Below are 13,016 nucleotides of genomic sequence, written 5' to 3' on the forward strand. Positions count from 1 at the left end.
CTATAGGAGGTTTCCTGGCTCCTGGGGCTGGTAAAAACTTAGAAAATGACAATAAATGTTGAAAAATTAAAAATGCAAAAAGTCGTGATGTTACAATGTTTAAAACCATTCTATTACCATCAGAAATCATGCACCAAACCATTACAGCTGATAAAAATTCTGAATGAGAGCGATAAATATCATGCCGATTAGCGAGACAAACGGCGGAAAACATTTTCCACACCAGCTACTCAGTGTCGCAATATCTCTTACTGCTGACGCAAAGCAAATTAAATCTAAAAGATCTTCTGTATTGAACAAATAACAAAAAACAATCAAGCTATCAAAATTAAGAACAGAAACAATTCTCATCGATAAAATAGAACATTCTATTATAACAGAATACTCATCAGTTGAATAGAACACTCAAAATGTTAACGCTAAAAATCATTGGAAAATCTAATTGAACTATCTCGTAAACTCCTAGCGCAATGTCTCCTACAATGTCTCCATTCGAATTGTTTTTACTATTTCATCCCATTTGGCAGTATTGACGTTTCCGGTCAAACTGTTAATAGTCAAGTATCAAAGCAAAATCAAGCTGCTAATGGTGCCGCTCGCGACTCAGTAGCACGCCTAAGCTTGCTTCTCGGAGACAGCAAACTGTCGTTGAACAAAGACGCTTCTTCTGCGCTATCTGATTGAACATCCTGAGTTGTGGTGAATCCTTCCTCGCTTCCCGACTGCGAAACAGATGTGAACGATCGCTTTGGAGGCGACTTGGAAGGACTTCGTTTCACGCCATTCGGAACTGATGGAAGACTAGGCATGTCATCATCAAGCGATGCCAGTTCCTCCAGTTCTTTTTCCAAGTCTTCGTCAAAGATTCCAGCGTTCTCCATAAACTTCTGGTTGATTGACGACATAGCGTCTTGGATGGTCTGATCATGAGACATGACATCTTCAATTTCGTCCATAGTCCGATCGACGTCATCAATTGAAACCTGGGATCTCTTGATGACCTCCGCAGAATTCTTCATCGAATTAATTACCAAACTCATGGATTTTTGGTCTTCGAATTGGCTGATTATGCGCTCCAGGTTTGATTCCATAGCCATCTTCGTATCCAAGTTCTTCTCCAAAAGATGCTTGAGCTTGATGCATCTGTACGCACGCTTCTTAGCTCCTACTTTACCGAATTCGATAGCCTCCTTCTTTACAGCTGTCAAACGCTCATTCAACCGGGCGATTTCATCTTGAACTATCTAAAAAATAAGTTGATGCGTAATTAAAGCGCTCAAGCACAAGAAATCATGCTTATAAAATTCTCTCTTGAAAGAACAAATCAATTTCTCCACTTCTTCCATCTTCAAAGGAGTCGAGTCATATGGTTTGCCGTTTTGCCTTCTCAAAAAGGTAGGTTGAATGATCAGTTGTAATACAGCAAGCAATGCCACAATTCCGCTCTTAAACGAATGCAAAGAATTTACCTTGAGTGATTTTTCCAGTTCAATTTTGCTTAACTCCTCTTTAGAGACAACAGGCGCACTCCAGCTCCACCCACTCTTTCCAGGACAAAACTTGATAATTTTGGTTTTATCGTCCATTTCATGGACGCAAATCAACTTCCTGTGTTGCAGATAAAGTAAACAAAGTTCAAACTCCTCCTCCGTAGGAAATATATCAATGCATAGCTCTGCTAAGTCATAGTAAGGTATCAACAAAGATTCGGACATCGGGCAGTTTTTGCTCATTTTCTTCTGCAAAATTGAGACCGTTAAATCAGTTTTCTCAATGAATGTATCGACATGGATGTACTGTTCCATTTTCCATCCATCTCTTCCGCTTCGTGGAAATGGTAGAAGGGAACTGCCCACCCACTTCAAAGGCACGAATGCTTTGCCAACTGCCCATGAAGACCACGACTGCTCTAGGGAACCTGTAATAGTTAAAAATAACCAACTAACGTCGGGCGAATTGCTCTCAGACCACCAGCCAAAGTTAGCTTCGGCAGCACCCAGCTGGGGCTCACAGATGCAAGCATTCGGAGGGGAGGTCAACTGATTGGGGGCGGGATAGGGAAGGCTGGACGAGAAGGGGTTCCATACCACCAGATGGAGGAGGGTGGACATGTGGTGAGTGGGGGAGGGCGGGGGAGTGATTGAGTGAGGGGGGGGGGGGGAAGTGTGATTGAGGAGGAGGGGTCAAACTCTCAAGATTGAGAACCACCCTTCACACCATGAAATTGTCGCCTCAAAACAGTTTTGGTGAATCGCATTCTCAGCGAATGGTTAGGTGTAAGGCTCTAAAGAACTTAATGCCCTCCGAGCGTTACCTGTTTATCCTGTTCTTGAGGACGATAAGTTAATTATTATACGATGCAAGTATCATTTCACAGGTGTTGACGATTATTTTCTCAAGAAATACAGCCGTATCGACGGAATTTCCTGACTTGTGATATAGCATCAAACTGAATTAGGATAAATTTCTCTCAAAACGACAAAGCTGTATTAGACCCCAATTTTGTTGCTAAAAACAACAAAGATGAGTTTCTGAACTAATTTCGAGGATTTCTTGTTGAAACAATTAGCAAACAACCAAGCAAACTTCAGGAAAAACCATTAGAGCTTTGCAGGAAACCTGGTACGTTTCCTGGAAGCTTATTAAAAACATAGGAAACAGATTCTCTTGAATCTTAGCATATTCTTAAGCAACTATTGATAGAATTTTAGAACCTGCTCCGAGGAATCACTTTTCAAAGGCTAAAAATAACGGTATCATTGATATAGAATTGACATTAAAATTGAGATTTTCACACAAAAACAGGAGGAATCATTAATTCGGTCAAAATTGTAAAGCGACCACTCAAGGAAGACAGATACACCGAAACATATGACCCAACAAAGAAACTGTGAGAGCATGCATATACAATTATTGGGTTACGTATGAATATTTCATTCATCAAAGCAAACGGAGGCATTTTATTAGTTTTTGAGCATAAAAGTTAATTCAATGACTTGAATATCTACTTTATTTTGAGCTGATTACTCAAGACAAACGCGAAAAACAATGCACTCTGCCTGCCTAAAATTTGCCTGCCGGCATATTTACTTTAAGAAGCTATCAGGTAACAATTCTAAAAATAAACAGCCTTTATGTGAAAATGCACACAAACTGTCTTCTATGGCAATCTCTAGACCCCACATTGAAGTTGAGGGCATGCTCTCTTATTAAAGACAAAATATACGAAATTGCTCCACATTTAACATACATAATGAACGGAAGTTTGCGACACCAAATGTTTCCCCAGTCAGCTGAAAGTCGCAAAACCGATTCAAAAACATGATCCACTAAATGCAATAAATTACAGACGTATCTTAGTCACTGATAATTTTTTCAAAGTTTACGAGGAAACAATGCATCAACAATTATCAGATTATCTTCTGATAAGCATATGAGTCAACAATAGGTCGGATTTAGCAAGAAAAATTGACGAGCGACGCCTTGAATCTTGATAACCGAGTCAATTAGAAAAGAAAATGATAAGGTGATCCGCGCGGCTTTATTGGACTTATCGAAGCATTTGATTCTATTTCTCATTCCGATCTTCGACACAAATTGAGTGAGATTTACCCCATCGGCAATAAACTTAGTTGAAGACTATCTGACCAATAGATATCGACGCGTATATATTAATATATACTCTAGTTGGTATCAAGTTAAACAAGGCGTTCCCCTAGGTAGCTGTGATTGGTCTGTTACTTTTTAATTTGCATGTTAACCATCTGAAAAGCTCATTAAATCCTAATACAAAACTTATACAGAATGCAGATTGTTGTCTGTCATTTTCTTCAGATAGCAAAGTCAGATTTATCATAAAGTCCTGGCAACGTTAGTTCATACCTAAAAAACATGAACTAAACTTGAACCGAGAGAAAACAGAAAATAACATCTTTAAACCAAGTTGTAGCAACAAAACTGATGATTTGAAACTTTTGTAATCGACAAAATAAATGTAATTAAAAAAGCAAATGCAAGTACCTTTGCATAAGTACTGATAATAAAAACCAGTTTAAATCTCAATTCAGTAGAAAAAATTGCAGTAGAATCAAAACCAAAAACACAATAAGAATTCAACTCCCAACTAAAACTTAGAAAACTCTCTTCAACTCGATTGCGTTAGCACATTCAGATTACTCAGCTTTGTTAAGAACAATGATCTCATCGTTAGAAAGGCAATTGAACTAGGGATATGTATTTATTACACATGTAGTCAACAAACAAAAGCATTCTTTCTTCTATTATCACAATCTGAGGTGTGCAAACTCTCACTGGCCCATTCTTATCAACCAGATGTTGAGGTAACTGAAAATTTTACACTGCAATGTGGCAAAGTGGGACGTGGTCTTACTGTGAAAAATTTTCCTGCTTTTAAAAAATAGTAAAAAGATTTTTTTTTTACGATAATTGACTTTTTAATTAAATCTGCGTGGTCTCCATTATCTAATAATCTTGGTTTATATTGATCTAAAATTTAAATGTTTGCTGATTATTTCTTTTTGCCAATCTTAAGGTTATCTCCGATCTCTGACATTTCTTCCTCTCTCCATCAGCCTTTTAACTCTCGTTTTTTAATTTCCTCGCGTTAATGAACTGCGCTCAAGTACCCTCCTGTTGATTTATATTGCTTACGAAAATACTCCCCTCTCATTGGGTGAGTACAATAAGAATTCGAGCTTGTTTCTAATTCATCAAGAGATTGATTCAGCTCAACACAAGCGTCTAGGAAAAGTTATCTTCACATTGCGTCCCACACAATCGGGTCGCTGATTATCAGACAGTTCAACTAATTGCTGCGTTCAACTACGGAGCTCGCGACAACAGCATATTAGCTGATCCTCGTATGATGACAACAGAAAGTGACTGAACTGCTCTGTCGAAGGCAATGGATTGTCCCACTGACTGATAATTTCTGCTATCAGCTAACAACGACATGCGCAATAAGGCCTTCTTCAGAGTCCTCGACAGACCGCCCAAAACTTCAATTGCCAGCGGGACGAACATAATTCCTCGTTGAGCACAACTATTTTCATACTGAGCATATTTTCGATCTTCGGCAGCTTCAATTGCATAGCCTGACTTCTCTGCCGCATGAGAAATAATGTTCGGTTGCAGAGAGGAAGTCACGGTTATGTCTAGAGCAGCAGATTGGCCAGATTTCCAACAAGGCAGATAGACGTCTCCTGGGCGTGAGTTGTTTTTCGCAATGAGATTGCGTTTTTCAATTACTGGAGACAAATTAGCTGCTGAGCAGGCAGAAGCTATGCGATCGCGAATTCTATCGTGCCTTGAAATCGCATCTCCCCTTCCATGGCAGGCAACTGCATGGTCACCAAACGTGTCCAATGTACCTGACTTACAATAAGGACATTTTCTTTCTTGATCATAAACCGCGATCCCGAGCCTGTACTTGACACTGACTTGAAATTCCTTAGCCGAAAGGTGTAGACCTAGAGCGGGAATTGGAGGCGCAGCAAGCCATGCTCCTGAATGAGGCAGGCATAGTGATTGGAGTCTTGCTTTTTCCCTAGTTGACGATTGATTTCTTATTAGGTCAGCAAGTTTTTCTTTATCAAGTGCTTCTTGGATCTTCTTTTGCGTGTGCGAAAGTAGATTGAACTGTTCCAGACTCTGTTGTAACTCTTTAAAAGTGTCACTTTCTGAGGGACGCCTTCTTGTTATTTTGTTCACCAGCTCGTCTGAGGCTAAAATTGAGCCCACAAATGCACTTTTGTATTGCTCTTGTGACTGTCTGACGCCTAGTCCCGACAAACTGATAGGTAAGGAAGACTGTTGCCATGCGTCATCATCAATAATTGAGCCAATAATTTGATCCAACACTTCTCTTTGGCCGTCATCGAAACTTTTCAATACTTCGAGCATCTCGTTTGATGGAGTGTTAGTTCGTAATGAGTATACTAGTTTCGGAGTTCCCAAACAGTAGCGAAGGATACCCAATGCACATTGAGGATCGTTGAGGTGATGTAAATTATCCAGCATAGATAAAATTTTTTGAACTCTCCTCTTCAAACAAGAAGCGACAAACTCTTTTGAACCAACTGCAGCACCCAGAATTTCAAAGCCGTTTCCCAAATTCCTTTTTACTGCCTGATCAATGGAGGGTAAATCTTTAATTGACCACAGCTCACATTTGCCTTTTCTCAAGATTAGGCCTCTCTCGGGGCCTTCATTGGCTAGGATTTCAAGCGTTTGTTTGATCTGATCTTCAGAACCAGCAATAAACCCATCATCTAAGTACCAAGTGTGCTGTACCAAATCCGGAACTGAAGTCTCGATCTTCTGTATGATCGGCCATAACGTCAAGGAGAACAATAACGGTCCCAGCGGATCACCCTGCTGAACTCCCGATTCACTTTGAATGATTGCATTGTTATAAAAGAGTGGTGTGTGCTGGGAGTAGCAAAAATTGGTGAAGGCGGCAATTCCTGGAATAAATTCATAGGTTGCTTTTAATAAGTGTGACCGCTTGACTGAGTTAAAAGCGTTTTGGAAATCAATTTGAAGCACGCCTCCGTCCTTCTGAGCACTTACTATGTTATCGTATGTATTTTTGGACGAATGAATGATTGCCTCAGCGCCTCCGCTAATGCCGACTCCCAATTGCAAACTGTCAAATAGCTCAATTGCTTCTGATTTAGCTTCACCTGCCAAGCATTTTGCTATGAGGCGTCGCAACACTTCGCCAACTGCTATTGGACGCACCCCACCTTTCTTTTTGGATAAAGCCGTGAGTGAAGCGCAGCAGAGTGCTTTGGAAATTAAAACAGGAAAGAGACCCCTACTACCAAAGTTTACAAACTTTGTTATCGCTTTCAGTGCAAACTCGGACCGATCAGGTGCAGTGCAGTCTACTGCGTGCTGAAGATGTTCTGGAAAATTCTTAGAGGGACCGGCTGCAGTGTGTTTGCTGAATGTCTTAAGTTGTTCATAAACTGCGTTTTCACTAAACTGGAACGCATTGGATGCAATATCGTCAGGTAAACTGACATCACGTATCGGTTCTTTCGGGTGTAACTTTTCCAGTGCTTTGAATGTAGCTTTGTTATCGGGTGCGAGACCTTCAGAAGCTAAAACTTTAGCAGCTCGGCCAAATTGGCCTTGTAGGCACAACGTCTTCGCTTTGACCGATATTTCTTCAATGCTGTTAGTTCTCTGTCTTTTTGATTGTTTCAAGGAGACAGCTTCTGACCAAAGCTTCCCATATTCACCGGCGTTCCAACGATCAAAACGTTCTGCGAGACGTTGGTCTTGATTGCGCTTTTGCTTTTTGCCTCCGCGGTTACAAGCACGTAGAACGCATTTTGAAACCGCAAAAAGTTTTTGCCAATTTGTCATTGTCTGGAGCCTCAACACATTCAAGAAGAATACCTGATAGCAGTTGAGACCATCTTGCTCTGAATTTGATAGGAACAAAGCGACAGGTTGGCACGTACGAACTCAATATTGTCAACACCTCTGGCAATTTGTTACTTTCTGACTTTATTGAGAGATCAACACGTTCAAAAAATGAGTTATTCAACTGACTGGAATCAGTTGAATCACAGGAGATCAGTAGATTGTCTATTTTATTTGAGAGGTCTGTGTTAATTTTCCGACGGCTGCACAACTGCTCTTTGTATTTTGAGTACGCCCAAATTGATTTTGAATTGAACCAAGCGTCGTGCTCTGACCCCCAACCAAAATATCTTACTTTGGTGTACTGATCGCAGTTTTCTAGTACTTGAACTCTGTAGAGTTTATCTGCGGTATCTGGCAGAAAAAGAATTGTGCCTGCAGCTACGTGAAAAAACTCTTTAACACAAACATTTTGCAACTCCTGGGTCAAACCCGTATGCATGTCTTCGCTGGTTTCAGGATTTTGTGGTTCGCTTTGTGTGCCTACATTCTCTAATTGCTTTGCACCACTCTCGTCAAAAATTGCATTTCTTAAGTTGTATTTCATTTTGAAAAAAAACCACAGGTTGGGGGAACTAACTTTGGAAACTACCCCAACAAACAGAGACTGTTGTATGTTGTAAGACGATTGTTTTCACAGGCAAACCGCCCCAGAAAACTTGGGGGACAGACTGGGCTGGGGGGGGGGGTATTAGGAACAATCTCACCGGATATTAGGCACTTCGTCTAGTCCCACAGACAGGACGCAAAAACAGTAAGCTTCTGTAATTTTCTCTTGTTCGCTTGTTGATTTCGCTTAGCGAGCTAACAAAGCTAACAACGCACGTGCTTCTCTGAATTTTCACTGAACTGCATGAAAAATCACTGTCACAGGACTGCCTCAGGAAAAAGATACAAAAAAGATACAAATTTTTAGGACAAAGTTCTCACAGTAAAAACCCCACGGCATTGAACATCATGACAAAGTTAGCAGGGTATGCAAATTTCATGCTTCACGTTAGATACTGTGAAACGTAACAAGTACATGACAAAAACCAATCCAAGATAACCAACTAACGTCGGGAGAACTTCTCAAACGACTGGCGAGCTTCGTCAGTAGTGAGTTGCGGCTTATGAGTCTTTGCAGCGAGCTGCTGGGATCTCTTCCCTGGCATAATTTTAGAAAAAATGTACCCCGATCGACTCTCAGCACAATCTCAGCAGATCTTCCAAGTACACACATTTATGGCTGAATACCACTTCAAAGAATTTTCATAAAGGTTGATAATGCCGTATTTCAAACCTTTAGCAGCATTCAACATAGCTGTCAATTCTGTTCACAATACCACAAGTTTTGAAACATACCCGGCAGATTACCGGAAAATAGCAATATTAAATATAATAAAACTGTCAATGATAGTCGAATTGGTTTTACGTTTAAAGAGAGAATAAAGTTGGTGAATTGCATGAACACTGTTTTGGCATAAATTTCAGCTAAACATTTGAAATTCAACATTTTCTTCGTTTTCATTAATAAAAATGGCATCAAATATGCCTATTTTGCACACTTTGTCAAGTTTGACCGGTTGCAGACAAAACTGCTGAAACAGCCTTCGCTAACTCAGATTGGACTAATTGTACCTGTGGTTCCTAAAAAAATTCTGGAAAGAAAAAACTGCGGTCTTCCGCCAATTTAAACCGATATTCATAAATACCGCACAGTCCATTTTTGATATATTAAGACTTTCGTTTGCCAAAGGAACTATTATGCAATTTTTCAGAACAATTGCGTTTTATGACAGCCGCGCAACGATAGCAAGGCCAGTTTTGAATGATTACGATTGTATTTTGGGTCTGTCTTGAAAAACTTTTGAATTACTTCATCCAAATTACAAGAAAGTCCATTTCAATTAAAGATTCAATTATCATTTATGCGGTACCTTTATGTTCCAACAAATTCCGTTGAAACAATATTGTGTTCTAAGAGATTTGCTCTCATTTAATGTTCTTTTTGTAGGCTTATGACTGAGTCTAAGAAGTCAATTGTCCAGTTCGGTATCTAGGGAGCTATTAAAGAGTCTAATTAATAAGATGTATAACTCGGTTAAATTATCTAAAGCTTTCATTTGATACGATGATTTTTTGGTAGCAGAATTCAAAAAGAATCCAAAATTCATCATTTATTTCTGATAAAAATGACCTTTTGGTGAAAATAGCTTTTTCGGAAATATTTCGTTCACGTTGTTTTAAAGGACAAACAGCAAGACCAGTTTTGGTCTAATTGTGGATTTTTATAAATCGAAAATTAATCGAATTGTAATGTGGCGCTGTATATATTTTTTGAAATACTTTTACTTTTTATGCTAGCTATAGACTACAATTAATTCAAAACAAACCTGAATTATTGAGAAGGTTGTCAAAATTAGGTGCAGAGGGAGGCCAATGAACAATTATCACAATTTCAGCGAAAAACAAACGGATTTTTGGCTTCAACACCGTTCTAATTTAATTGTGCATGAAACTTTCAATTCTGTCTGTATTCACTGTTTGTGTGCGGTGTTTTGACCTAGTCTCACTAATGACGTGTACAACTGACCTCTTAAGCAGTAACAAGTTAAACTATCTACCATTTTAAATTGAAAGTTTTCGGTTGTAATGTCTCATGGTTTTAAATTTGTTTCCTAAAAAATGGATTTTTGAGATTTGCCACTTTTAATCTCATTTCTGCAATATTATAGCAGTCCCATTGAAGAGAGAGGTCATTTTTAGGTGAATTTTCAGGTATTCTTAATTGCTGTTTTATTATTTAAATAATGGTTGACATTTTCCAAATTTTAGGTCGCTTTTAATGCCTCGGCCTATCATCGCATTAACAGCACTTAAATAACAAGTCGCAAATTTCATTATTGGCGTTGAAAAACGGCGCAATTGACTATAATCAATATTTTTAGTGAATTGATTTTGATCTTATTATAGGCTTCGACACCGTTTCCTCGCAAAAATTAAATAACTTTTTAGAATTTTGTCTGTATTTGTTCTTTTGTAGTCAAAAGATTCTGCATAATGACAATGGTCTCAATGATTTTGTTTGAAGGTATAAATAAAGCTATTGAATAATTTCAATTAATTGCTTTGGATTTAATTCTTTTCAAAAACTGTAGTCGTACCTAACTTTTCTCTTCTGTCTACTTGCTAATTATTCTCAAAAACAACAGGTCTCATATCTTTTCGATTAAAAATCACTTTTTGATCGAAAATTAACTTCGATCAAAAAGTGATTTTTTGAAAGTTTTCCATCTCTTCCTCATTTGGACAATTAAGTCAAAAACGTGGTTGATCGGAGTCGGGACATTATGTGCATACGCACATTACCGAACCTCCTTGTCAATATCTATTTCTAAAGAAAGATTATTAGGACAACAGTCATTGCGACAACAAAAGCACCTGAAATAGCATGACATCGAATAAGGTCAACAAGATTTTTATATTTTAATAAACTATTTGCCGGATCTTTACTGTTTGTGTCCCACCCCAGCTTATTGGGTGCATTATTATTTGCACCCCTCCCCCCAGACGCAGTTGCCATATTTTTACAATGATTTACTATGTAAATACACGTGCTCGTAACTGTGGGTGCAAAACGTACTGGGGCACAAGAAGATCCTATTTGCCATATAACAGATAGAGGGTCACTGTACTCTATGGCACATGAACGATTCTCCTTGTCATCTTTTTAGACCCAACAGATGCAATATGATGTTTTCATTAAATGGCACGAACTGTATTTTTAGAAGTACATTGCCTATTGCTGTTTTCCATTGTTTGAGATTTAGTCAATTGTTTTTGAGATTGAATCATAGTTAAATTAATATGACCCCTTACTTTTGAAGGCAGACTTCTTCAAGAGCTTTCCTGACGAAACTAAAGACTCCCAGCAAGCACATAGCGCTAAGGAAGTCTTTCCATCAAACTTGACAGCAGAGATTGAACTAAATGCTATAAAAGAAGTGTTGACTGCTTTGCAGTAGTTTCTGATGGCATTTTTCCACAGTTCCATTTTGCTGTTGTACTGATCACTGTTCAAATTAGGGTTTGGGGGAAACAATGCAAACAGAAAATCCATTCTTTCTTCGTCAGTGGTATCCTGATCAGGAAAAAGAAAAGATAGAGGAACAGGATTCGAACTCATTGGTGGAACTTTATACACAAATCTGAAAAGATTAGAACAAAATTTAATTTTCATTCCCACCAATTCTTTTACATTTCAATTCAGTGGCAATGCGAAGCGATCTCAGGTGATATTCAGCAAAAAATATATATCTGAAACTTCAACTTTGCAAATGGTTTTCGGATCTATTCTGCACTTTTCCATTGAGATTATTGGATGCACAAATTTTTACACGGTAACGTGCTATATACAATTTTTCGTGTCTTTCACAATATACTCCCCCTACAAAATTATACCCACCAAAAACACCAGGTGCCGATACAGAACTCAACATTTCTCCATTTGCGATAATTGTTGTAATAAACTGATTAAATAGTTTCAGGAGGGCCCTCGGGCGATGTTTTGACTCATATAAGAAGTAGTAGTAGGCATTTGGCCATTCGGTGTCGTCAGGCGCGGGGACTGTGTACCTTTTCTTTGTACATGGTTGCTGTTAAGCTTTCCACGTATCGCTGACTAGTTCGTTGTAAGTCGTTTCAAAATGATGCCACAGAAAATTGAGGAGTCGATTTTTCTTTTTTTTTGAAACATGTAAATTACTCAGACTATAACCCTAAGGTTAGATATATACATGCTCTAAAATGTTAAATAAATTAATCAGCATTGTTATTAATATAGTAATCTTCAAATTGTGGCTGTTCGTTTTTATAGGTAAAAATAGGATTTGAAGGCTCCTATTTGTCTATTAACGGGTACTTTCCTGTGTTGATCGAGCAAAAACTCGGTTAAAACATTTTTAAAGCAAGTTTTACTGTTAAAAGTTCTTATTGAAGAGGGCAATTTGTTCCATTTTTGAACGCTTTTCAAGATTAAAGATTTGTTACTCCACTTCGTTTTCGTTTTCTTTTTTATAATAATTTGATTTGTTCCCATTGTTTCCAATTGTTTTATATCTGTTTTTAGATAGCTTCATTAGGCTAACTTTTGAGATAAACAATTCGGCTGGTAGGATATGATCCTTAAGGAAAAGATCAATGGAGTGGTCAAATTTTTGACGAAAATAACAAACTTTTATTCCCCAGTTAATTTGCCTGTTTATGCGGTTTATGTTTTTCACTGTAAGAGTTTGGACGAATACTCCACTGAAAGAAAGATGAGAGAGTACAACTGACTTGAAAACATCAATTCTTACTTTCAAAGGTATTCGATTTCTTACAAGATACAAAGAACGAATTGCTTTAGCCAATTTGCTTAAAACTGAATTCAAGTGATTTTCAAAGGTTAAGTTTGAATCAATTTGTACTCCCAGATAACGACATGCATGAGCTGGTTTGATAACTTCTCCTTTAAAAGAAATTTCTGGATCCGAATTAGTATGATCTGTAAAGAATGACATCTCTGTTTTATTGGCATT

General features: G+C 38.2%; 1 protein-coding gene across 1 annotated transcript in view; it reads right to left on the minus strand.

Annotated features, from left to right (window-relative positions):
• Positions 1-274: 274 nt before the first annotated feature.
• The window catches only part of LOC142342922 (charged multivesicular body protein 7-like), a 320,646-nt gene continuing 307,904 nt past the window's right edge, over positions 275-13,016 (minus strand). Inside the window, exons 2-4 of the mRNA XM_075394599.1 lie at positions 11,317-11,645; positions 1,470-1,918; positions 275-1,244 (exon numbers count right to left, since the gene is read on the minus strand). Coding sequence (XP_075250714.1) covers positions 576-1,244; positions 1,470-1,918; positions 11,317-11,623 — 1,425 coding nt within the window. The 5' untranslated portion in view covers positions 11,624-11,645 and the 3' untranslated portion in view covers positions 275-575. The remainder of the gene's footprint in view (positions 1,245-1,469; positions 1,919-11,316; positions 11,646-13,016) is intronic.

Source organism: Convolutriloba macropyga, chromosome 7, assembly GCF_964194025.1.
Source record: "Convolutriloba macropyga chromosome 7, txConMacr16.3, whole genome shotgun sequence".
Lineage (NCBI taxonomy): Eukaryota > Metazoa > Xenacoelomorpha > Acoela > Convolutidae > Convolutriloba > Convolutriloba macropyga.